The 27,970-nt window shown below is 45.5% G+C and overlaps 1 protein-coding gene across 2 annotated transcripts in view; it reads left to right on the top strand.

Annotated features, from left to right (window-relative positions):
- AIRE (autoimmune regulator) overlaps positions 1-27,970 on the top strand; it is a 121,674-nt gene that overhangs the window by 60,154 nt on the left and 33,550 nt on the right. The window contains exons 11-13 of one of the 2 annotated variants that reach the window (XM_073673033.1): positions 3,281-3,785; positions 21,253-21,321; positions 26,914-26,973. In XM_073673033.1, the coding sequence (XP_073529134.1) occupies positions 3,281-3,785; positions 21,253-21,321; positions 26,914-26,973 (634 nt within the window). Of the gene's footprint in view, positions 1-3,280; positions 3,786-21,252; positions 21,322-26,913; positions 26,974-27,970 lie in introns of those variants that run through there. The other variant, XR_012318169.1, reaches the window with a different exon arrangement.

Here is a 27,970-nt window from a genome sequence, read left to right as displayed (position 1 = left end):
TAACCCTTATAGCTCCCTTAGAAAAAAAAATTTTGGTTCCAAAATTGTGCTGATGTAAAGTAGACATGTGGGAAATGTTATTTATTAACTCTTTTGTGTGACATATCTCTCTGATTTCAGGGCTTAAAAATTCAAATTTTGAAAATTGCAAAATTTCAAAATTTTCGCCAAATTTCCATTTTTTTCACAAATAAACGCAAGTGATATCGAATAAATTTTTCCACAATCATGAAGTACAATATGTCACGAAAAAACAGTCTCAGAATCAGTGGGATCCGTTGAAGCGTTCCAGAGTAATTACCTCATAAAGTGACAGTGGTCAGAATTGTAAAAATTGGCCTGGTCATTAACGTGCAAACCACCCTCGGGGCTCAATGGGTTAATGACAAAGCCAAATTTTTCAATTCTGATCAGTGTCAATTTATGTGGCACTAACTCCGGATCCCACCGATTCTGAAATTATTTTTTTCGTGACATATTGTACTTCATGATAGTGGTAACATTTATTTGATATCACTTGCATTTATTTGTGAAAAAAACGGAAATTTGGCGAAAATTTTGAAATTTTTGAAATTTTCAAACTTTGAATTCTTATGCCCTTTAATCAGAGAGATATAGTTAGGTCCATATATATTTGGACAGAGACAACATTTTTCTAATTTTGGTTCTAGACATTACCACAATGAATTTTACACAAAACAATTCAGATGCAGTTGAAGTTCAGACTTTCAGCTTTCATTTGAGGGTATCCACATTAAAATTGGATGAAGGGTTTAGGAGTTTCAGCTCCTTAACATGTGCCACCCTGTTTTTAAAGGGACCAAAAGTAATTGGACAATTGACTCCAAGGTTATTTCATGGACAGGTGTGGGCAATCCCTTCGTTATGTCATTCTCAATTAAGCAGATAAAAGGCCTGGCGTTGATTTGAGGTGTGGTGCTTGCATTTGGAAGGTTTTGCTGTGAAGTAAACATGCGGTAAAGGAGCACTCCATGCAGGTGAAACAAGCCATCCTTAAACTGCAAAAACAGAAAAAACCCATCTGAGAAATTGCTACAATATTAGGAGTGGCAAAATCTACAGTTTGGTACATCCTGAGAAAGAAAGAAAGCACTGGTGAACTCATCAATGCCAAAAGACCTGGGCACCCACAAAAGACAACAGTGGTGGATGATCGCAGAATAATCTCCATGGTGAAGAGAAACCTCTTCACAACAGCCAACCAAGTGAACAACACTCTCCAGGAGGTAGGCGTATCAATATCCAAATCTACCATAAAGAGAAGACTGCATGAAAGTAAATACAGAGGGTTCACTGCACGGTGCAAGCCACTCATAAGCATCAAGAATAAAAAGGCTAGACTGGACTTTGCTAAAAAACATCTAAAAAAGCCAGCACAGTTCTGGAAGAGCATTCTTTGGACAGACGAAACCAAGATCAACCTCTACCAGAATGATGGAAAGAGAAAAGTATGGCGAAGGCGTGGTACAGCTCATGATCCAAAGCATACCACATCATCTGTAAAACACGGTGGAGGCAGTGTGATGGCTTGGGCATGCATGGCTGCCAGTGGCACTGGGTCACTAGTGTTTATTGATGATGTGACACAGGACAGAAGCAGCCGAATGAATTCTGATGTATTCAGAGCCATACTGTGTGCTCAGATCCAGCCAAATGCAGCCAAACTGATTGGTCTTCGTTTCATACTACAGATGGACAATGACCCAAAACATAAAGCCAAAGCAACCCAGGAGTTTATTAAAGCAAAGAAGTGGAATATTCTTGAATGGCCAAGTCAATCACCTGTTCTCAACCCAATTGAGCATGCATTTCACTTGTTAAAGACTAAACTTCAGACAGAAAGGCCCACAAACAATCAGCAACTGAAAACCACTGCAGTGAAGGCCTGGCAGAGCATCAAAAAGGAGGAAACACATCATCTGGTGATGTCCATGAGTTCAAGACTTCAGGCAGTCATTGCCAACAAAGGGTTTTCAACCAAGTACTAGAAATGAACATTTTATTTACAATTATTTAATCTGTCCAATTACTTTTAGTCCCTTTAAAAACAGGGTGAAACATGCTAAGGAGCCGAAACTCCTAAACCCTTCATCCAATTTTAATGTGGATACCCTCAAATGAAAGCTGAAAGTCTGAACTTCAACTGCATCTGAATTGTTTTTTTAAAATTTATTGTGGTAATGTCTAGAACCAAAATTAGAAAAATGTTGTCTCTGTCCAAATATATATGGACCTAACTGTATGCCTGTACAACTAGTGCACAGTGCAGCTCGGTCCCAAGCAGCTATTAAAAGTATGTTTCAGAGACAAACATACACGGCTGGCCACTATCAGAAGACTGACAGCTCCACAAGTTGGCCGGGTGTCAGACCCCGCCGATCAGTCATTGATGCCCTATCCTAAGGATAGGTAATCAGTGAAAAAGTAGTGGACAACATCTTTAATTAGGCCATATGGTAAGCAGAGTAGAAAAAGAAATAGATCAAAAAGTCACAGTTGCCAAAATACAACAAAAAGCGATCAAAATGTCCTTTGTACCCCAAAATGGTACCAATAAAAATAACAACTCAATATGTAAAAAAAGACAAGCCCTTGCACAAGTTCATTGTTGGAAAAATAAAACCATTGCAGGTTCTTGAAAATGGTGACACAAATCCAATTGTATTTTTTTTGCACAGTTCAGAATTTTTGTAACCACTAAACACAAAACAAGATGAGTTTGGTATAGTGGTAATTGCTGTGACCTGTAAAATTATTTTGGAAGGCAATTTTTACTGTGCAACGAACGTCGGAAAAACTAAACATTTTTTTTCAATATTTCAACCCACTTGTATTTTTTCGTCCATTTTTCAGTACATTGTGCAGAGTAATTGAAAACTACAAATTGTCTTGCAAATAAAACTAAGCCCCCATAGTGCTATATTGATGCAAAAATATGTTATGGCCACTCGGAAGAAGAGGAAAGAAACCAAAAGTGCAAAAATACTAAATGTCCTCAAAGGGTTAAAATAAAAACAATGTACATACAGGTACATTCTTCAATCAAAACAATACCCTTTGGTGTTGCAGCTTCACCCACAATGAGCTGATTACGACTGTGGGAGCCATGTAATATTAGACGGAGCCTATTGAATTCAGTAAACATGTGAAATGAATAGGTGATGTGAAATACCTTATACGTGTGTCAGAGACCTCCAGGAAACGTATCAATCTTTCCATTGACTAAACTAATGCTATGAATTCTTATTTTTTCTTGCAGTGTAATACAGAACACGCAGGTGTGCTCAGATCAGCACCACATATATAACCAGCAGACACCGCACCCCAAGGTGTGTCCTGCACCCCAAGCTCGATCCCAGCTGCAGACACCTAGCTCCCATCAGCCCATGGCTAAACCCCAAATTGGTCCTCATTTATTATCACACCCATGTCCCTCTCAAACCCCTCTACAACAGATTTGCACACAGCTTCCTCTTGGGCCCCAAATAAGGAACGCCCAAAAAGTTCATAGTCCTTCACATCCAACCCAAATTCAGGGCTACAATGCGGGAGTGCTTCAGATCCCTCTCCCAAATAATGTTCACTCCCAGTTACCCCAGTCTGATGGCAATATCCCGCAAGAAACCTGTTCTGGGGCCAGTGGGGTGCATCAGTTTGAGAGGCCTACTCCTTTAGCACCTAGAGCAGAACCTCAAATCGTACCAGCTCGAGGAGATGTGGTGCCAGGCCCTGGATTATCGCATACGGAAGTGACTGAGGCTAAGGTGAGGACTGCATGACTCCTCATTTATTGTGGATGCAGAAAGCATTTTTACCCAATGGCTTAACGGAAGTCTATGGCAAGAAGATGGTTTATTTATCACATATGCATAGGTACTGGACCTTGTACTATTTTAGCTGGTGGTGGGGAAGTGGTATACACTGGAAAATTGTGCACCATACAAGATAACCAGGAATAAGGAACAGTAAATAATATGCTAAATATAATGCTTGATCAGTGATGGTTTCACCAGAACAAAGGGGCAGTGGCATTTCACAGTATCCGGTATATTGATACTTATATGCAAGGAGCATCAATGTGTAGCGACAGATGCCAAGTCTTTTGAATAGAAGCTGTTCTGCAGTACCTGGCAGGAGGTGCTACATGTTGTATAGAGCTGCACTTTGCAGCTACAGTCTAATGACTCGTCTCATCATTTGCAGGTTTTTTTAAAGTCACTTTTCTTTTTTGACTTGTAGTTTTTGCGCCATGGTGCATGTAATCCATGAATTTTGTGCAAAGCCCAAACTTTTATTCTGGCTATAACTGGTTTTGTGACTTTTTAGCAGAAAGTCACACATTTTGCAAAATATGTGCCATAATATCCAGCGTATATAAAATCCTTCCATGTGTAAAAATAGGATATTGTTGCGCCAAATTTCATGAATCTGCTAAAACATCTGGAAAAAGCTACATTAACGTAAAAGTCAGAAAACTAAGTAAACATTAAAGACGACTTGTAAAAAGGTGCAAATCATTTGATTAATTTGTCGCAAATTAAAAAGTCCCCAATTGAGAGTCGTCCATTCCAAAACCTGGTGGAAATGCGATGATGAATCGGACTAAAAGGATTTAAAGTATTTACTTCTGGCCAAGCACCGGGTGATTATACTGATGATCTATTCAACAGAAAGGTCATTAATATACGGTGACCAGTCAGCAACATTAGGAAATTCAATGCTGAACTTAACAAAAATTCTATGCCAGGGTTGGATATCTGTTGTCAACAATTGTCACTCACTTTAGTAATTGTTGCCACCAAAATACAGAGGACCCAATTAATTATTGCATTTGTGCCTTTCTTTTCTCGAGTTTTTAGTGTTTACCCTTTTTTTTGTTTGTGCCATATTTGTATTTCCATTTATACCTTTTTTAAAGTTACTTTTTTTATGCATGCGCTTTTTTTGTGTTTGCCATCATGGGTAGGGTTTGGGGTTTCCACATGGTTTTGTCTGATCCAACATTGGCAACTTTTAGAAAAGTTGTGAAATTTGTCGCAAATGTACTCCAGTGTTCCTTAGACTGATTTTATGTACGTCTAAAATTTTGATGCAATTTTTGTGATTGTTTAAAGGTATGTGCAACTTTTTGCGCTAAAAGGCACAAAACAGGTTCCAGACAAAAATAAAGAGCATTTTTTTTATTTTGCACAAAATTAATGAACTGCGTGTGCCATTTTGATGAATTTGGCACAAAAAACATCAGCAAATACAACAAGAAAAAAAGAAAATTGACTTTAAAAAATTGCTAACAGTGAATCGTGCCAAGAATGTTTTAATATTATGCGATTTCTAGTATAAATGAGTAGAAAAGCGCGCTGTCATTTTACACAAAGAATATTTTACATTACTGAGAAATTACATGGGGCTCTTGAGCTATGTGAATTTTACACACTACCTATCAATGTGGTAGACGTGTGAAAAACCACAGAAAACAGCATTTCTACCACCCCTAATAATAAGAGCAGACTTAAAATATTCTTAAAGGGGGTTTCACCTACATTATAAAGTGTAATAAAAAAAATCCTATATCCACCTTTTGGACCAGCGCTGCTTCTCCGCATTTGCTACTGTGTCACTCACCGCTCTCGCTGCATCAACATCCAGAATGAGCATCAAGTGACCGCTGTAGTCAAACAGGGGCTCCTGATTGGCTGCAGCCTTCCCATTCTGTTCCGAGTGAAAGAAGCCTTCTCTGATAGATTGTGCCGACCACTGATTGGCTGTAATGGTCACGTGACGCCCCCTTCTGGATTTTGATGCTATAGCAAGTGTGGTAGGCTTGCGCTGGTCCCAGACGTGAGTATAGGATTGTTTTTTTTTATTACCTTACCCTTGGCTCTTTGTAAATTGGGGCAAAACCGTAATTCATATGTGTCACAAGAAACCAAAAGTTGTCCAGAAAAATACATTTATGACGTATGAATCAGCTGTGGTCACTCTCTTGTGATGAGTGATGGGATAGATATGGTGATTCTTCATTAAAAAAAATTAATAGGTTAACTGGAAAGTGCAACGTCACAACCAATTTTCCTGTCCACCAATGCAACTAAAATATAAAAAGACTTCACAACTTTTTGCTTCATGTATATAGCTCCTGTAAAGTCCTGTGTCTCCAATACTAACAGACTAACAAACCCTGCATCAGATCCTGAAATTATATTGCCATCCATCTGAACCCCAACTTCTTGCTAAGCTTCCAAATGTAGGATAGGATATTTCACGTGAAAAACCTTTGCAAAGTGATGCATTTGTGTAGAACGAGCTAAAAAGCTTGTAACAGAACTTCAACATGACGTTTCAAGGATGGAGCGAGACTGCCATCTACTGGCCAGAGACAGTCAAGCGGAACCAAAATACACAAAGGAAGTTGCAGGCAGGGGGGATTCAGAGGCTGGACCCGATCAGGTGACTTCCAGGAAGGAGTTCAGAGAGATAAGAGGCCAGCGCGCCAAACCTGAGGGGTCTTTGGCGCCAAGCAGCAGAGAGGAGCAGACGTGCTCCCTGCGTCCTGAGAAACCCCGTGTGACAGGCCAAATCCAGAGGCCTGAGAGGTGCTCCAGCCGGGCACCGGTAAAAGAGCTCCGGATCCCTCACAGTTGTGACTCGAGTGCTGTGCCTGCTGAGGATACTAGGAACCTGATCGCTGTGCTGAGTGAGTTCGCGGAACCCGACGTCGGCCGCCGACAGACGAGGCCTGGACCCCCCTATCCAAGGCTCGAGAGACTGCCCCCAACAGCCAAGCAGAGAGGAGCTGCATACGTGAGCAGGGCCGTCACTTCCACTGCTCACCCACGGTACCGGGGACAATTGGGTTTAAGTACTCAGGTTGGGAGGGGGACGGTTGGGGCTAAAGTAGCACAACGTGATTTAATTGAATTAATCCGGAAAGAGACTCACGGCCTAGCGGGAATAACCGGTGACCCCCGCTAGGGCCAAATTCACAGTTAAAGAACTTGTGTGGTGCTTCTCATGCTTGAGGGCATCACCTTACTTTAAGAGACTGCGCCTTATTTTAAGAGACTGCGCCTTACTTTAAGAGACTGCGCCTTATTTTAAGAGGCTGCGCCTTATTTTGAGAAATTTCGTATTTTTCTGATATTTCAAACCACTGTTCATTACCCTTGTTGCTAATCCCTTGTTTCAGTATACCTGTTGTATAAAACTGTTTACAAACATTTCTGACTGTTCTCGCCTTGTGTCTCTGTGCGTTGCATTCCGGCACCTGCATTACATTTGGCGTAGTCGGCAGGATGCAACATTCAGACGCAGAGATGGCGGATCAGTCTATGGCTGGGTCCGGCCGGAGCCATATACCCCTGGGGGCTATGCTCAGCCATCTTCCCAAGTTTACAGGGGATGGCATGTCACTTTGGGACTGGGCAGAAAGACTGAGAAGTATGCTACGTATGTATCCCCTTGACCCTCTAGCCCAGGCGGAGTTGGCCCTCCTAACCCTTGATGGAGAGGCCCGACAGACTGTGATGTACCGCCCACCTGGGGACCGTGACACCGTGGATAAAGTGATAAAAATTCTAGAGGACATGCACGGTGACACTACAGATTTGGGACACTTGCGCTTACGGTTGTTTCAGCGGGTCCAAGGGGAAAATGAGACAGTAAATCAGTATGTTAATGCATTACAGGAAGTGACAGCCCATATCACTAAGAAAACTCGAGATGGGAACCGAGGACTGGGACCATTGGATGAGGTGTTGCGTGACCAACTGATTGCTGGCTTGAAAGACCCTTCCCTGAGGCAGATCCTGAAGGAGCGGCTGCGACTGAGCCCTGATATGGGCTTCCTGGAGGTAGGGGCTGAAGCTAGAGTCCTGGAGAGAGAAGTTCCTGTTCTCAAAGCCACAGTTAGAAGTCATGAGGCAATTGCTCCTGGATTCACCAACCAAGAGCCTGATTGGGTACGGGAAATACGTCAGGAAATTCGAGACATTCGGGGTGAGCTGAATTCTATTAGGAAGACTCCTACTGCCCCCTTGCCGACGGACCGTACTGCTCAACGCGGACGGAGACCAGAACGAGAAAGACGTTCCTATCCGGCCTCAGCACGACATGTACCCGACCTATCGGCAGAACGAGGACCGGAGTGCTGGACCTGCGGAGGTAGGGGGCATATCTCCAAAGACTGTCCCAACCGAGAAAGGAGGAGGAGGGGACAGCCGTTAAACTAAAATGCCCCACGGTTGTGGAGCATACCGTGGGGTCTCGCGCTTCAGAGAGTAGAAGAGGGAGCTCTGAAGACATTGTCTCCAAGAGGCCCATTATCTGGGCTGAATTCAATGGGCAGCGGATCCGTTGTTTGATGGACACCGGGTCTCAAGTGACCACTATGCCTGAGACGTACTTCCAAAGTCACTTTCCTGAAGTCGCTCGTTCCTGCCGGGAACCCACTGTCAAACTGGTGGCGGCTAATCAACTACCTATCCCAGTAGCGGGAGTAGTATGGATGTCTGTGCGGGCATGTGGAAAGGACCTCGGTCGAAAAGGGATTGTACTGACCACCGGGCCCGGAGGCGATGGGCCCATTGTAACCCTGGGCATGAATGTGCTGAAAGAAGTCGGACAGTTCCTGGCTGAGGGCTGTAGCAAAAACAACTGGACCCGCGCCACTCGAGACCCAGCTAACAAGAGAGTGTTCCAGCACCTCGTGCGGGTCAGTCAGATTCAAAAGTTGCCCACTACCTCCCAGTACCTTGGTAAGGTATCGATACCGCCCGAAGCCACAATAACACTGCCGGTGGGACAGACTGTACTCACTTTGCCGGTGCTGGCACATGTGTCCTTAGAGGGCGTGGACATTCAAGTTGAACCAATGGAGGGAGAAGAAGCGCCCTCTGGACTCCTGATTGCTCGAACTCTGGCCACCGTGCGGCACGGTCGAGTACCCGTGCGCTGCATCAATTTAAGTGGCACCAGTTTACAGTTGTTGCCCCGACAAGAGGTGGCGCGAGTGTGCGTAATGCCGGAGGCCCTTACTAGAGCTGATGCTATAGGGCTGGCACCTGTGGAAGGAAAACCATGGACCCTAGAGGTGTCCCTCAATAGCCAGGAACATGGAAGAGAACCGTTGGCTGGACGCCACCTCCTGGAAGAAATGGAAGCTAACCTGACTGAGTTTTCTGCTGGACAAGTGAGGCAGATCGAACAACTTCTACAGCGATATCAGGGAGTGTTTGCACAGCATGAAGATGATTTCGGGTGCACTCGGGACATTCAGCACGAAATACCCACCGGAAATACTGCTCCCATCCGAGAGAGATATCGGCAGATCCCGCCTCAAATGTACCAGGAGGTGAAAGAGCTATTGGCCCACATGTTGCGGAACGGTGTGATCCGTGAAAGCCAGAGCCCCTGGGCGGCTCCGATCGTGCTGGTCCGAAAGAAGGACGGTACCCTGAGATTCTGCGTAGACTATCGGAAGCTGAATGCCTGTACAGTACGGGACTCCTATCCACTCCCCCGAATCGAAGAGTCTCTATCTGCACTAGGGAGCGCCAAATTCTTCTCCTCCCTCGACCTGGCCAGTGGCTATTGGCAGGTCCCAGTAGCTGAGAAGGATCGTCCGAAGACAGCTTTTGTTCTCCCTATGGGCCTGTTTGAGTTCAATCGAATGCCGTTCGGACTAACAAATGCGCCAGGAACCTTCCAACGGCTGATGGAGAGATGCTTGGGGGACCTCAACTTTGAAGCCACTTTAATATATCTGGACGATATAATTATCTATTCCGCAACGTTTGAGGATCATCTCCGCCGATTGGAAAAAGTGTTAGAACGGCTACAAAGGCACGGCCTGAAAATTAAGCCTCGTAAGTGTCGTCTCTTTAAACGAGAAATTGAATATCTGGGGCACACTGTGTCCAGTGCAGGGGTGCACCCCACTGCGGAGAAAGTAGCTGCCGTGCAGAAGTGGCCCACGCCCGCCAATCTAAGGGAACTAAGGGCATTCCTGGGGCTCGCTGGATACTACCGCAGATTCATTAAAGACTTCGCTAAGATTGCGAACCCGCTCAATGAATTGCTGAGAGGAACAGCCGGGGGAGCCAAGCGGCAGCCCATTCAGTGGGGCCCACGACAAGAAGAGGCATTCCGAGCATTGAAAATGGCGCTAACAGATGCCCCGATTCTGGCCTACGCTGACTTTTCGCAGCCGTTCATGTTGTACACTGATGGAAGCTTGCATGGGCTGGGAGCAGTGCTGGCTCAAGTACAAGGAGGGAAAGAGCGAGTGATCGGGTATGCCAGCAGGTCACTCCGAGATACGGAGAAGAATCCGGACAACTACAGTTTGTTTAAGCTGGAGCTACTAGCACTGGTGTGGGCCATGACCGAGAAGTTTGCTGAGTACCTGTCAGGGTCAGAAGTGCAAGTGCGGACAGATAACAACCCTTTGGTCCACTTGAAGAACGCCAAACTGGGCGCGTTAGAACAGCGGTGGGTCGCAAGGATGTCCAAATTCCAGTATAAAATCGCCTATCGGTCCAAGGCCCTGAACACACATGCAGATGCCCTGTCCCGGGTCACTCAGGCGGGGCCGAAGAAGGACAGAGATGAGGAGCTCGAAGGCGACGAGATCCCGGATTTCAGCCAGTTCGCCGCTGCTGTGGTCGACGCCCAAGAGACCAGAGGGGAGCCGAGGCCCACTCAGATTCTGGGACGTTCAAGAGACGAATGGATACATCTGCAGCAATCCGACCCGGAGCTAGCAAAGTTGAGAGAATGGGTCGCCCTTAAGCAGAGACCCGACCAGGAAACCAGAGCCGCTTCACTTCCAACTACCCTACAAATCCTAGGCCAGTGGGAGAGGCTCCTCCTGAAGTATGGCTTGCTATGCCGAAGAATCCAGCTGCCTCGAGAGTTTGATGTTACCTGGCAAGTGGTAGTTCCAGGAGCACTAGTAACACAGCTAGCCCAAGAAGCTCATAGAAGAGGTGCTCACTTCGGAGTAGAAAAGACCTTCCGGTGGTTGCAACGGCTGGTGTATTGGCCTCAACTGCGACAAGAAGTCGAGGGGGTCTGCCGAACATGTCGCCAGTGTGAGTTGAACAAGCCCCCGGAGCAAAGAGCTCCCATTCAGACCATCCGAACTTCTGCCCCCTTGGAAGTCTTGATGATTGACTACTTGATGGTAGGAACTTCATACAACGGTTATGGACACTGTTTAGTCATGACTGATCACTTCACCAAGTTTGCAGTAGTGACGCCCACTAAAGATCAGACGGCAGAAGCCGCAGCCAAGGCCATCTGTCAAGATTTCATCCGGATTTATGGGTGCCCGAAGCGAATACATTCTGACCAGGGGGCCTGCTTCCAAGGACGAGTGATGGATGAGCTATACCGCATCTATGGGATCGACCGTTCCCGGACAACGCCCTACCACCCGCAAGGGAACGGGGCTTGCGAGCGCTTTAACCGAACCCTGTTGCAAATGTTGCGAACACTGGAAGCGGACAAAAAGATGAAGTGGCCCGAATTCGTGTCCGAGCTGGTGTGGGTGTATAATAATCGAGTTCATGCAACCACCGGCTACACCCCCTACATGTTGCTGTTTGGAAGAAGTGGCCGAGAAATCACCGAACTGGAGCTAGACTCAGAAGACCCCGGTCCGGGCAGTAGCCCAAGTACCTGGATTCGAGAACACCAGCGTCGACTCCATACCGTGAGAAGACTGGTTGCTCAGAAGTTTCAGGAAGTAGAGCATGCAGTTCGGCCCCCGACCACAGGTGGATCGCTTCAGCCAGGAGACCGAGTGCTGGTGAGGGCTAAACGATTTGGGAGTAAGCTGGACCATCGTTGGGAGGCAATACCATATCGGGTGGTGAAGAAGGTTCACCCAGACAACCCCGTCTACGAGGTTAGGCCCGAAGGGGATGACACCGCGACATCCAGGGTGTTGCACCGTAATATGTTGCGACCTTGCTCCTCTGAAGCAGAAGTCTGTAACAGGGCTGGGCCCTCAGACGTGTTGGCTGAAGTGCCACATACAGGAACCTTGGGGGATGAAGAAGGGTGGGCCACAATGCAGTTGGGCCCGTCAGAACCGTTGGTGCCACTCCCGAGTGGAAGTCAGAATGAGTCAGGAAATGATTTGCAATCCCCAGTAGTTGATTCCTCGGATCTCCCGGAGTCTCCTCCGCAAGAAGAGCCCCGCAGAACTGAGCGGGCTAATGCCGGAATTCCTCCTAACCGGTATGCTCAGGAAGAGTTTATCTGGTCTCGAATCCAACAGAAAACGCAGGAGTGTGCCCAACTCCTGTCTGAGCTTGCACTGCCTGGAAGGAGACATCAATTCTGCGAGGAGTCCACTCGCCCGAGGACTGGCGAGCAAAAAGGAGGGAGGAATGTAGAACGAGCTAAAAAGCTTGTAACAGAACTTCAACATGACGTTTCAAGGATGGAGCGAGACTGCCATCGACTGGCCAGAGACAGTCAAGCGGAACCAAAATACACAAAGGAAGTTGCAGGCAGGGGGGATTCAGAGGCTGGACCCGATCAGGTGACTTCCAGGAAGGAGTTCAGAGAGATAAGAGGCCAGCGCGCCAAACCTGAGGGGTCTTTGGCGCCAAGCAGCAGAGAGGAGCAGACGTGCTCCCTGCGTCCTGAGAAACCCCGTGTGACAGGCCAAATCCAGAGGCCTGAGAGGTGCTCCAGCCGGGCACCGGTAAAAGAGCTCCGGATCCCTCACAGTTGTGACTCGAGTGCTGTGCCTGCTGAGGATACTAGGAACCTGATCGCTGTGCTGAGTGAGTTCGCGGAACCCGACGTCGGCCGCCGACAGACGAGGCCTGGACCCCCCTATCCAAGGCTCGAGAGACTGCCCCCAACAGCCAAGCAGAGAGGAGCTGCATACGTGAGCAGGGCCGTCACTTCCACTGCTCACCCACGGTACCGGGGACAATTGGGTTTAAGTACTCAGGTTGGGAGGGGGACGGTTGGGGCTAAAGTAGCACAACGTGATTTAATTGAATTCATCCGGAAAGAGACTCACGGCCTAGCGGGAATAACCGGTGACCCCCGCTAGGGCCAAATTCACGGTTAAAGAACTTGTGTGGTGCTTCTCATGCTTGAGGGCATCACCTTACTTTAAGAGACTGCGCCTTATTTTAAGAGACTGCGCCTTACTTTAAGAGACTGCGCCTTACTTTAAGAGACTGCGCCTTATTTTAAGAGGCTGCGCCTTATTTTGAGAAATTTCGTATTTTTCTGATATTTCAAACCACTGTTCATTACCCTTGTTGCTAATCCCTTGTTTCAGTATACCTGTTGTATAAAACTGTTTACAAACATTTCTGACTGTTCTCGCCTTGTGTCGTTGCATTCCGGCACCTGCATTACATTTGGACAATAAAAAGGTTAAGAAGGCTTATTTTTTTTATAAATCTGCAGTACAAGGAAAGTAGGAAACTATGTAATATATCTTATCAGAGAAATGTTCTTACTCTACTTATCTGTCATGCTTTTGTCTCCTGGTCTAATCGTTCTTTAGCAAAAACTATTTAAAGAGGTTCTCCTATTGGAATGGTGTATAGGTGTATTGTCCCTAGGGACCCACTGACATGTATATTAGGGTACATTGAGGAAATAAAAACAGACAACATGACCAAAATAGCAATTGCGAGATTATTGTTTATTGCCAGAAAATTGATTGCAAAATATTGGATTAGAGAGGAGCCCCCGTCCAGACGCAAATTCATTGCCCAAACGAACTATATAATTCAACTTGAAAAAAGTATTTACGCCAAGAGGAATAAGCAGGAATACTTCCATAAATTATGGCAGCCATGGTTGGATAGGATTAATTAGAGTACACCTATATATACTACTGTAGAGTAAAACTCTTGGTAAACTGCATGGCGGAGTGGAGAGGGAAGAAGGAAAGAAGAAAAGGGGAAGAGAAGGAAAGGGAGTAGGGGAAGGAAAGAAAAGGCGTAAAGTAAGGAAGAAAGGAAAGGAAAGAAGGGGGGGAATAAAATAAAGAGAAAGAAAGGTCTCCATGGGGGAGGGTAAGGGAAGGGGGGGAACTTACTGTAATATTGTAAAACGAGTATTGTCATGTAATATCTGTTCCAAGTTTTGTTATGTTTAATAAAAATGTATCTGATTAAAAAAAAAGAGGTTCCCCGAGAAATGTAAAAAAATAAATTAATTAAATAGTACACATTTAAATAGTATGCCTTTTTTTAAATACCTTTATTTACAACAGGTATACTTTATCTAGTGCATTCTGTCAGGATTTTAAAGATGGCAACTGCCAGCAGTATCATTGTGCAACCGTCCCAGATTTCAGAGAACACGCAGTAGGATGTTGTACTGATGGGAGCCAGTGCATGCGTGTGCATTGGCAATAATGTCATGGGGTGATATAAGTCTTGCTGAGTATGACAGACAGGCCGCTACTCAGCAGCTCTTATACCGCCCCATTTTTTATTTTAATCTTTAAACTATTTGTCTGATACATGGTGGTTCCTGCGCTGTACCATCACCAGGACAGCTGCAGCTGATTCATTCCATTTCTGGCTTTGAAATAGGGTTGTGCCTGTTATTTGCTTGGTGTACCACAGTGCAAGAGATGCAGTGATGCCCATACAAGCGAAGGTGTGGTAAGCATCATAGAGTACCTAACTAAGTTCATGAGTATTTTATTGGAAAACCTATGTAAGGGTATGTGCACCTGGCATCTTTTTCAGGCACATTCCTCCTGGAGGCCACCTGAGAACAAAAAAAATTGAACATAATGCACAGTGTCAGGGAAATATTGAGAAATATTGAACATATTCTTTCTTTCTTTTCCTGAAGCCCCCACACCCCTCCCTTCCACCCTTTGTCCCAAGACAAGATCTAGCAATCGACCACTTGTCAGTACAAAAGCTATCTCCATAAGGATCTCAGCACATAACCCCAATTAGCACACTCATGAGTAAGGCCTTGTACACAAATGCTGGCAAGATAGGGGTCACCAACCTAATTGAAATGTGAGCATCTTTCTCCCTGGCAGACGCAGGGGGTGATTACACGCAGGCTTGCAGTAGTTTGCGTGTACCTGTTGAGGCTGCTTCGTGAGCTTCAAAGGGAAACCTCTAGTCTCGCCGGCACCGATATGGAATATGGAATAACTGAACTTCCATATTTCTGATCATAATGGGACCTATATTTTTAGTGGCAGGGTCAGCCGAGGAGCGATATCCTCATTTTTTCGTAACCGAAAACCCCTCTGTGGAGCTGTAGCGCAAAATCACCAGAATAGCAGACCGTAACGGCGCGATGTGTGGTTTCTAAATGAAGGTAAAATCGTAATAGAAAATATGGTACCACTTTTGGGCTTCTGGGATCAACCAGCGATAAGTTCGATAAGTTCCGGTAATGGTACTAGTGTAACATCCCTGGCGGCGTGCTGGCTTGGCTTACCACCTCCCACCATGCAAGACCGCCATCTTACCTATCAGTCCAGGCTGCACACTTTGCTCCAGTACCTGCTGTGTCTCTTGTCTGATTGCTTAGGGCGGCGGCGCGGTTACTGCCTGATTCTTATAGTTACTGTGTGCACAGTCCTAATGCCTCCCCAGCCTATTGCTGTGAGTCACTGGATACTTAAACCCCCTCCACCCAGTAGGAGGTGCCTGAGCAACACTTTCTTACAGTGTGTTCTGTGCAACTGAGTTGCCAGGTCCTGTCCTGTATCTTGTCTGTTTCCGCCACCCTGGGGGCTGTATACCCAGGCCTGTTACCTGTATCTGTGACTTCTAGTCTGTTCCGCCACCCTGGGGGCTGTATTCTCAGGCCTGTTGCCTGTATCTGTGACTTCTAGTCTGTTTCCGCCACCCTGGGGGCTGAGTTCCCAGGCTCGTTCCTGTATCTTGTTCCTGGTTCAGTTCCTGTCTGAACTGTGTCCTAGCCCGTTACCTGTTTGTCTCTATGTCCGAACCTTCCCTTTTCCTGCAGTGTCTGAACCTGCACCTAACTCCAACTCATTGTTTCTGTACTTCTGTTTGTGGGTTTTGTGTCCACTCGCTACTTCATAGTAAGTACCTTGTTTCTATTTGGTTCTGCTTGTCCCATTTCCCTGCCTCCGTATCTACCTCCTGTGTTCTAACTTTCTTCCTGTATTTTCCAGTCTGTTCCATGTGAACAGAGCCCTGTCCTGTCTGCACCTTCTGCTCTGTTCTGCTCTGCTTGTCCACCTCATCTGCGGTTTCGCTCTTCTCTGCTTGTCCACCGCATCTGCGGTTTTGCTCTGCTCTGTTAGTTCACCGCACCTGCTGTTTCGCTTTGCTCTGCTCTGCTAGTTCACCGCACCTGTGGTTTCGCTCTGCTCTGCTTGTTCACCGCACCTGCGATTTCGCTCTGCTCTGCTTGTTCACCGCACCTGCGGTTTCGCTCTGCTCTGCTTGTTCACTGCACCTGCGGTTTCGCTCTGCTCTGCTTGTCCACCGCACCTGCGGTTTTGCTCCGCTCTGCTTGTTCACCGCACCTGCGGTTTCGCTCCGCTCTGCTTGTCCACCGCACCTGCGGTTTCGCTCCGCTCTGCTTGTTCACCCCATCTGCGGTTTCGCTCTGCTCTGCTTGTTCACCGCATCTGCGGTTTCGCTCTGCTCTGCTTGTCCACCGCACCTGCGGTTTCGCTCTGCTCTTCCCCGCTTGTCCTCCGCGCCTGCGGTTCTGCTCTGCAAGTCCACCGCACCCGCGGCTCTGTTCCTGTATCCCAGTCTGTACTGGTCCCTATCCAGCTTGGATTCATACCTGCCAGTATCTGCCTGTCTGCATACCAGCCGTGCTCGCCAGTAACCGCCTGTCTGCATACCAGCCGTGCCTGCCAGTACCCACCTGTCTGCATACCAGCTGTGCCTGCCCATTCCGGCATTCCCTGGTGTGGGTCAACAGCTTTGACCGGGGTGTGACCTGGAGTAGCACCTGGTCCCTCTGCTCGGTTCCTCCCTGGTTCACGGAGTCGACTGAGCCGCCGTGCGACCTTGGTCGGACCGAGTTGATACTTAGTCATGCCCCTCCAGGCACTCCTCGATTCGTGGCCCAGTGGGACCACTATCCACACTCACGCCAGTCATTCCGGTCGTGAGCGTAACAGTTTGCTCAGGCCATGGTCCCCGTTGAGCCCCACTGCCCTTCGCTCTCGGAGACATTTGAATCCTAGTCTGGTGAATACATGCACCAAGGAAAAAAATTTTCTCAAGCTGAAGTCCAGGCGATTTACGCACCAGCCCAAATGGAACTATCAGCACTCGTCCCTGCGGATCCACCACGGTACTATGGGGATCCAAAACAAAGCCGTGCATTTATGGAGCAATGCATGCTGCATTACAAATTCTATGCTCACTATTTTCCCACTGATCGGGTTAAAGTAACATTTCTGATGTCCTACCTAGCGGGTGATGCCTTGAATTGGATCACCCCCCTATGGGAAGCATGGGATCCTATAGTCTCTGACCTGCAGGCCTTCCTGGTGGCCTTTCTATTGGTCTTCGATAACCCTAACCCTGAAGCTTCTGCTAAAGCTTCCCTTCCCAATATCCTGGAGCAGTCCCGATGGGTGATACATGTAGGTAGCCCACCAGTTCCCCAGCCAGAAGAGGCTGCTGCCCACACAGAATCCCCACAGGATGACAATGCTCCACAGGATACTTCTCTTCCCAACCTCAAGAGGCAGTCCAGACGTGCAAGGCGTAGAGGAAAACAGTTACGCCAGGTTCTGTCCTCCCAAAGACCTCCTGTTCCCCAGCTTGTAGAGGCAACTACCCGCACAGAATCCATGAAAGATAACCATGTTCGTCAGGCAAAGCAGAGGCCGGAACTCAGTCACAAAATCGGATTGCGGTCCCGCTGCGGTTGTTTGGGACACCCTGACGGTCTTTGTCCAGCGAAGGTTGGAGAATCCCAAGACATTAGGCCTGTAGGAGAGGCTGCCCTTGGCGTTAGTGTTTCCTCTCCACAGATGACCGTGACTGTCTCCGTGGCAAGTGAAGGTCTCGGATTAACCAGAAGTTTCGGGCATAAAGCCTTGAAGAGTCGGTGTCTGATTCCCGTCCGACAACTCCAGAATCCGGTTTGGGCATTGTCAGCGGAAGGACGAACACTACTCAGAAACAGTCAAAATATGTCTGTACAAATTAAGCTCCAGATTGGAGCATTGCACATGAAGAAGTTCACATTCCAGGTGCTGTCTGGTTTACCCACAGGTCGTCCAGAGCCGAGAGATCTAGTGCCCGCTCAGGTCTGGAGATTCTGCATGGTGTTTCCTGGGGGACTGCTGAGGTACAAGGGGTGTCCAGTCCCCATATCTTCAGGACAGTCAGCAGTGTCTTCTTCTTCACTAAATCTGCTAGTCGCTGACTCGCTGTGCGCTGAAGTCTCCGAAGGAAGGGAAGCGGAGGCATTGTCCCCACTCAGTCTCGACGATTGTACCAATGATTTGGCTTCAGGTACCACCCCGCCTCGCAGATGTGTCATCTCAGAAACCAGACTGAAGTTGGTCCCTAAGCAAGGATCCTCCATCTCTAATAAATCTGGCAATAAGTCCATCAAGGTGGTGGCTACCTCCAAGTCTCTGCACCCCTCCAACCAGGCGGAGGACTTCCAGTTGTCTCCTGAATCCTCCGAGGTGCTACCTGATAACAAATGGAGAGAGACCTTTCTGCAACCTGTACCTGGTACTTCACCCGCTTCATCCAGTAAGCTTGGCAAAGTGTACTTCAAGGCGGTGGTTACCCCTAGTCTCTGTACTCCTCCAACCAGGCGGAGGACTTCCAGTTGTCTCCTGAATCCTCCGAGGTGCTACCTGATAACAAATGGAGAGAGACTTTTCTGCAACCTGTACCTGGTACTTCGCCCGCTTCATCCAGTAAGCTTGGAAAAGTGTACTTCAAGGCGGTGGTTACCCCCGAGTCTCTGTACCCCTCCAACCAGGCGGAGGACTTCCAGTTGTCTCCTGAATCCTCCGGAGTGCTACCTGATAACAAATGGAGAGAGACTTTTCTGCACCCTGTACCTGGTACTTCGCCCACTTCATCCGGTAAGCTTGGCAAAGTGTACGTCAAGGCGGTGGTTACCTCCGAGTCTCTGCACCCCTCCAACCCGGTGGAGGATCTCCAGTTGTCCCGTGAATCCTTTGGGTTGCTACCCGATATTAACAAATGGAGAGAGACTTTCCTGTGTCCTGTTCCTGGTACTTCACTCACTTCATCTGTTGCTGAGGATGGCTCGATGGGAGGAAGCATCCTAGTCACCAAGATGATGAGATCAGTTTCGTTCCCTCTAGTGGACAGAAGAGGTAATCTTCTTGAAGAGAAGGATCGGCCTCCAAATTCTCTGCAGAAAATCCTTGCAGGCTTGGAGAAGAGGGGGCGTAAAGGGGGGGGGGTTCTGTAACATCCCTGGCGGCGTGCTGGCATGGCTTACCACCTCCCACCATGCAAGACTGCCATCTTACCTATCAGTCCAGGCTGCACACTTTGCTCCCGTACCTGCTGTGTCTCTTGTCTGATTGCTTAGGGCGGTGGCGCGGTTACTGCCTGATTCTTATAGTTACTGTGTGCACAGTCCTAATGCCTCCTCAGCCTATTGCTGTGAGTCACTGGATACTTAAACCCCCTCCACCCAGTAGGAGGTGCCTGAGCAACACTTTCTTACAGTGTGTTTTGTGCAACTGAGTTGCCAGGTCCTGTCCTGTATCTTGTCTGTTTCTGTCAACCTGGGGGCTGTATACCCAGGCCTGTTACCTGTATCTGTGACTTCTAGTCTGTTCCGCCACCCTGGGGGCCTTATTCCCAGGCCTGTTGCCTGTATCTGTGACTTCTAGTCTGTTTCCGCCACCCTGGGGGCTGAGTTCCCAGGCTCGTGTGAACTGTGTCCTAGCCCGTTACCTGTTTGTCTCTATGTCCGAACCTTCCCTTTTCCTGCAGTGTCTGAACCTGCACCTAACTCCAACTCGTTGTCTCTATACTTCTGTTTGTGAGTTTTGTGTCCACTCGCTACTTCATAGTAAGTACCTTGTGTGTATCTGGTTCTGCTTGTCCCGTTTCCCTGCCTCCTGTGTTCTAACTTTCTTCCTGTATTTTCCAGTCTGTTCCATGTGAACAGAGCCCTGTCCTGTCTGCCTGCACCTTCTGCTCTATTCTGCTCTGCTTGTCCACCGCATCTGCGGTTTCTCTCTGCTCTGCTTGTCCACCGCATCTGCGGTTTCACTCTGCTCTGTTTGTTCACTGCACCTGCGGTTTCGCTTCGCTCTGCTCTGCTTGTTCACCGCACCTGTGGTTTCGCTCTGCCCTGCTTGTTCACTGCACCTGCGGTTTCGCTCTGCCCTGCTTGTTCACCGCACCTGCAGTTTCGCTCTGCTCAGCTTGTTCACCGCACCTGCGGTTTCGCTCTGCTCTGCTTGTTCACCGCACCTGCGGTTTTGCTCTGCTCTGCTTGTTCACCGCACCTGCGGTTTCTCTCTGCTCTGCTTGTTCACTGCACCTGCGGTTTCGCTCTGCTCTGCGATGTGAACTGCCTCCCGCCATCATAGACACTCCTTTTGATGATGCTCCAGAGGTTCTCAATGGGGTTGAGATCAGGGGAGCATGGGGGCCACACCATAAGTTTGTCCCCTTTTATGCCCATAGCAGCCAGAGATGCAGATGTGTTATGTGCAGCATGAGACGGTGCATTATCATGCATGAAAATTATATTGCTGCGGAATGCACGGTTCTTCTTCTTGAACCATGGCAGGAAGTTCTGTTTGAGAAACTCAACATACATTATGGAGTTCATCTCTACCCCTTCAGGGATCCTAAAGGGGCCGACAATCTCTCTGAGGTGAAAACTGTTTGATTTCAGTTTGTAATAACCTGCTAATGCTTATAATTGCAAAAATGACCATTTTTTTGTTCTTTATTAAAATGAAAAGGTTGAAAACTCTGCTGTGCATAATAATTTGGAACATGCATTTTGAGTGCAGTTTGAGTATTTTATTTTTTTAAAAATATACTGTTATCATAGGCAGTTTGTACAAAAACCTTTCAATTGTACTCTAATAGTTATTTGACTGGAAAATTACAGTGACTGCAATTCATATAGGTAATTTGGGAAAATCTGAGAACATATTATTTGCATAATAATTTGGAACACAGTGTATATTACTTTCTATTTACTATATAATTATTTTTATTGTTATTCATTTATTTTCAGGGTGCGACTGAAATTATTGGCAGCAACCTGACATTGAGTCGACATGAACTGGAATGTCTCATTACTGAGGTAAATATCATGGTGCTGTGTTATTATATACCTCAGTATTCATAGAACTAGCAGCATTATATACTGAATGTGTACAGTATTTATATGTAGTATGAACAGGCTATAACTGGATGCTAGTTATAGCCATGTCGCTGACCACAAGGTTTGCCTTTTCCTGTGTTGATCTGAAAATACCACTACTCTTATAAAAGGGTTATGTGACTGCAGTAATAGACCTTTGTACCTCACTATAGTAAAATATTTCAGCTATGTGAATCCGGCTTATTCCCTGTATAGGTCCAGTCACATACACATCAGCCTCATGTACAGAGTCACTTTGTTCATGGATGGAGGTGGATATCGTTCCTCCCCTGAAATAAGCCTTGTTCTTAGAGGAATTGGCAGCACTATCTATAGAGAAGCTATAAAGTCACAAATAGCGAGAAAAAAATTAAGAATGACTGAGATGTGAATAACCCTTTAAGGACTTTTTATATGGGATATAATCAGCTGGTCATTGGCCTGTGTAAAAACAGGAGCAATTAGCCAACGAATGTGAAAACTCTTATTTAGGCTTAAAGGGGTTGTCCGGCCTTAGGCTACAAGTCTGCAGTCATTCGATGTGACTGCAGACTAGTGAACCTTTCCTCACATCGTGCGCACTGCGTGCGCACAGGCGTTTATTCCAGCCACATTCCTACTAGACTTGTCCGCCCTTGCTCAAGACACTTTCATTGAGCGAGGCCACGCAAATCTAGTCGACACGTGACTACATGTATGCAAATCACATACTTGCAGTCATGCGCCCGCCACTCTTGGCGCTGGCACTGGAGAATCCTCACAGCGCACATATAGAGTGACTGCAGACTTGTAGCCTAAGATCGGTCAACCCCTTAATTGCCTCCTTACGATGGGTCGACCATTGCTCGGACGGCAGCCATGTCGCTCAAATCAGACACATTCACCTGACACACACAGGAGCGTTTGCTTGGCCTAGCACTCCTTTGTTCTCTATGAGAGAGCCGCTGCCAGACATCTCTGGCAGCAGCTTATCTCAGGGAGAACAAAAGGATCAGCTACCCAAAATAGTACCTGTCGGATCCTTTCTTGCCGACATCTATTGGGGGCCTTCAGACGCATTAGACTGTCGGCCAAACACGTCAATCTTGGCGGGTTTAGACAAAATTAGTCTATTATGTATGGGGGTCTTAAGAATCATTGTTGTCTACAGCACACACACCCCCATGCAAACATGGGATGTGCTGAAAACTACAAATTACATTATAGTTTGCATCTTGTAAACAGGCCTTCAAACAAGCGGAACGCTATTTTATATATTGTTGATCGACGCTGGATGGGCAGGAAGTTTGCCTTTGTAACTTGGCTTTCCAGACATGTGATGTTCATGTACGTCACACATCGGTTGTGAGTGTATAGAGCGGACTTCACTCTTTACTGCAATACTAGGGTATTGCTGTAAAGAGAACAAGTAAATAGTACAATTATTACTGTATATACTTTGACCACAGGTCAATTTTCCCCCAGTGGAGTGGGGACTAAAAAATAGATAAAATGTTATTAAAAGTTCAAAAAAAGCAGATATATACAGTGCCTTGAAAATGTATTCATACCCCGTGAACTTTTTTATGTTACACGCAAAAACTTAAATGTGTTTTATATGATATGCCAACACAAAGTAACAAGTATTTGTGAAGTGTAAAGCAAATGATACATAGTTTTCTAAATATTTTTAAAATATCAATCTGGAAATTGTGACGTGCATTTATATTCAGCCCGTTTTGGCTCAATACTGTGTAGGACCACCTTTCACTGCAATTACTGCTGCAAGTCTTTTAGAGTATGTCTCTACCAGCTTTGCACATCTAGAGGCTGAAATTTTTGGCCATTCTCCTTTGCAAACTAGCTCTAGCTCAGTGAGATTGGATGGAGGTGTCTGTGAATTGCAATTTTCAAGTCTTGCCACAGATTCTCAATAAGATTTAGGTCTGGACTGTGACTGGGCCATTCAGAGACATGAATATGCTTTGATCAAACCATTCTATTGAAGCTCTGGCAGTATGTTTAGGATCGTTGACCGGCTGGAAGGTGAACCTGTGCAGCCTCTAACAGGTTTTTCTCCAGGATTGCCCTGTATTTAGATCCATCTATCTTCCCATCACCTATGACCAGCTTCTCTGTCCCTCCTGAATAAAAGCATCCCCACAACATAATACTGTCACCAACATGTTTCACTTTGGGGATGGTGTTTTCAAGGTGATGTGCAGTGTTAATTTTTCCCACACATACCGTTTTGCATTTAGCCCAAAAAGTTCTACATTGGTCTCGCCTGATCAGAGCACCTTCTTCCACATGCTAGCTATGTCCCCTACTTGGTTATTTGCAAACTGCAAATGGGAATGGCTTGCTTTAAAAAAATGTCTTTCTTCTTACCATTCTTCCATAAAGGCCAAATTTGTGGAGTATATGATTGATAGTTGTTCTGTGGACAGATTCTCCCACCTGAGCTGTGGATCACTGCAGCTCCTCCAGAGTGACCATGGGTCTCTTAGATGCTTCTCTAATTAGTGCTCTCCTTGCTTGGGATGTCAGTTTAGGTAGACGCCCATATCTTGTTAGGTTTTCAGTTTTGCCATACTCCTCCCATTTCTGGATGGTGGATTGAACTGTTCCCCATGAGATGTTCAGAGCTTGAGCTATTTCTTTATAACCTAACTCTGCTTTACTCTTCTCCACAACTTTATCCTTGACCTGTCTGGTGTGTTCCTTGGTGTTTCATTATGCTGTTTCATCCCTAATGTTCTCACTAAACCTCTGAGCCCTTCACAGAACAGCTGTAGTTGTACTGAGAATAAATTACATTCAGGTGGACTCAATATACTAATTATGTGACTTCTGGAGGAAATTGGTTAACCAGAATTTTATATAGGGGTATCAGACTACAGGGAACTGAATATAAAAGCATGTCACAATTTTCAGATTTATATTTTTAAAATAGTTTAAAAAACTGTTTATCAATTCATTTACACTTTACAAATACTTGCTACTTTGTGTTGGTATATCACATAAAATCCCAATAAAATACATTTAAGTTTGTGGGTGTAACGTGAAAAAAATGTGTAAACATTCATGGAATATGAATGCTTTTTCAAGGCACTGTACATATAACATAAACATTTAAATCACTGCCCTTTTACCAATCTAAAAGGAGCAAAGTTTTCATATTTGATTTCCCCTCAAATATAATGAATGCATCTATCAAAATATAAAATTAACTAACCCATATAATCAACATTGTAATCATTTTTCAGTCACACCACCAAAAAAAACAATGAAAACTAATCAAAATGATGCATGTGCCCCAAAATGGTACCAACCAAACTACAGCTCACCTTGCAAAACAACAAGTGCTAATACAATAATACAACTCCATCTGGAAAAATAAAAAAGTTATGATTTTCAGAAACTAGTGAAATTAACCTTATTTTTTTACATCATTTTTTTAAACCATTAAAATAGAAAAAAACACTACAGTATACAATTTTGATATGGCCTGAAGAAACACATTCATTTTTATCACACAATCAACAGTGAATTAACAAAACCTCAAAACTTTGATGGAATTGCATTTTTTAAAACATTTTACCCCACTTTGAAATTTTCACGTTTTCTATTACAGTATATGGTAAAATGAATGGTAATAATTAAAACTTAAAACTTGTCCCTCAACAAAACAAACCCTTATGCGGTTACATCAATGGAAAAATATACAAGTTATTGCTTTTGGAAGAAAAGGACAAAAAAGCCAAAAGTGCAAAAAACGAAAATTGGCTCCGACAGTAAGGCATTAAAGATGTAAGGAGTAGCTATATACACTGACAATCTTTTACATAAGTCTTATCAATAGGTTCAGTTTGTTATAAATTCTGGAGGGTGATGCTACATACAGTGACAGGCAGCGTGTATACTTCTATATGCATTAGCATGGACCGCTGTGGGGGCAGCATTTTCTTCAAGAACACAGCGGACTCATAACTGTGAGCTCAGTCTCATCCCTGATCGCCCCTACTACGTAGACGAAGCAATATTTTTTTCTGCTGTATATATACAAATACTTGTCACTCCAAATAATAGAGTGATTACTTCATTATAAGACAACCCATATGCACAATACTTGAGCGCCTTCCACGTGGTGACATTTGACGCGACTCCATAGCTCTATTTCTCATCATCCTTTATTAGTGATGAGCGAGCATGCTCGTTACTTGAGATTTACGAGTATGCTTGGGTGTTTCTTGAGTATCTTCAGTGTGCTCGGGGGTTATATTTGAGTCGTGCCGTGTGCATGATTTGCGACTGTTTGACAGCTTTAATACATGTGAGGAATGCTTGTTTCTTAGGCATTCCTCACATGTATTAAAGCTGTCAAAGAGTCGCAAATCATGTGCACAGCTCGACTCAAACATAACATCCGAGCACACTGAAGATACTCGGCGAGCACCGAAAGGGTTAACAGAACATACTCGCTCATCACTATCCTTTATCTATTCTGCAATCTGTGTCTGATGAATGACTGTATATATTGTGCATGTGGGTTGCCTTACAATAACATAAAGCATTCATACAAATCTATTACTTGGAGTGCCAAGAGCTTCTACATATTCCGTCGAACAGAGTGGAATCCAATAGTACACATCAATCAGCAGTGCTATATATTTCCAGCATATAAAATATAGGAATAGGAATACGGAACTTTATGTCGATAATGTGGCTCTTACATATAGCTTTCATTTACGGGAGATCATTTTTGAGTGAATTGGTCACTGTGATGTAATATACACCGTTTTCACACTTTCTTGGGTCTGTGTCTGTGTTCTAGTATAATACTATCAGCTCGCGTTGAAGAAATCCAATTATGGAGACCTATTTTGAAGGCAGTGCTACATGGGGAAAGAAGATTGTGCAAAATAGCTTATACCAATCAACCCAGAGAACAAGCTGTATAAATAGAGCAGTGTTTTGGGGGTTTTGCCCCTCTTCAGTACAGAGTAGGGTACTAATTGGCTAAACAAGATGCTTTAGTTGCAGTACAAGGTGAAGCATTGACTCTTAATGAGGAGACCCAACTATGTATAGAGGCCCCATTTTCAAAGCAATGCACTGTGGAAAAAAAATGCAAAGAAGCATATACCAGCCAAACAAGAGACGTATCTGTAGACAACATTGTTTGGAGGTTTTTGCCCCTCATCAGTGCAGGGTACTATGTGGTACTTTGAATATTTTTTTTTCCAATAGAGCATTGCCTTGAAAATTAGTCTTCATAAATAGTAAAGTCTTTTTAATGAGAGCCGATACCCTTGAGGAGTTGTGTCTAATTCATCTAATTCAGTCAACCATGATCTGTTCGAGTGAGGGGCAAAAACCCAGAAACAGTGCAGTCTATAGATGGGTCTCTGGTTTGGCTGGATGGAGCCACATTTCATAGGGTAATAGTATCAATGAATCTTACAATCATTATGGAAGCTGTTGATAGATAAGGATCTTGGTTTTGTACTGTGCTTGTGCCCTCACCTGCCCATTTCTCTTTTCTGACAGAGTTCATTTGATTGCTTCTTACAGTGGGCGTTCCAGAACATGACTCGGCCATTGACGTAATTTGACGAACCCTCGTCTTCTGCTTTGTTCACATCAGTCTCAGAAGTCTTGTTTTTCTTACTCTATGTTAAATAAAATCACCCACTTTAAATAAAAGGATAACATGAGGCCAACGTGCCAGCTAAGTCAATTTGTCACTTTCCTTCAGGGTTTATATAACGTAGGCCCATGTATATGAGGTCAAACATAAACATACCTGCCATTACACAAAGAAACTGCCAGCTTAATGTATATAAATTAACCTGGTATGTAATGTATATGGAAACTACTCCTGGTTTGATGCAAAATATGCACATTGCATTGAATTGGCCTTTACTATACCTCTGATCTCGCATTGTGGCATGATTTATCAAATGTGTATGTCCCCAGTGCAGAGCTAGTGTCAGTCAGTGCGGGGCGCAGTTACAGCAGCCGATCTCTATATTCAGAGCGGTGACTGAACCCATGCCAGTGTAAAGTGACCGAGGGCGGCAGCTGTGGACGAGCTGCTGCTCCATACTGTCCTGTCACTTTACGGAAAAATTGTGTTCCAGTCCCAGTGTGCCGTTAGGTGTGGGGTGTATCACTCTCACTTGCAGGCCGCAGGCCTCCACTGTCTCCAGGCCTCCATCCTCAGGAGCCGCCACACATAACTCAGGAGACACCCAGTTAATTTCAACAAACAAAAGTTTACTGGACAGTTCAAGTTCATCAGATTGTATTGGGCGCAATACTTCTTATTCTTTGTTTCTTTAATACAGTACATTCTCAGCATTACTATCTGTTCCTCCTGGACTATCCCCACAATTACTGTTTCCGTAAACCCCAGGGATTTCCCGTCCAGTTCTGCAGTAGACCAAGGATCCGCTACCTTCCCTTCACAAAGTTCTACGTCCATCTTCCTCTGTACGCCAGAGGATAAGACATTCTTCGTAGAACCTGTATCGAGCCTTGAGCTCCAGACGTTGCAGGAAAGGGATTCCAGTAAGGCCTCCCACAACCTGAATTATAGATTCTT

This window comes from Phyllobates terribilis, unplaced genomic scaffold, assembly GCF_046119375.1.
Source record: "Phyllobates terribilis strain yellow unplaced genomic scaffold, ASM4611937v1 Scaffold_3__8_contigs__length_932513732, whole genome shotgun sequence".
Lineage (NCBI taxonomy): Eukaryota > Metazoa > Chordata > Amphibia > Anura > Dendrobatidae > Phyllobates > Phyllobates terribilis.
Note: the sequence above shows the minus strand (reverse complement) of the source record. Positions and strands in the feature narration are given on the sequence as shown.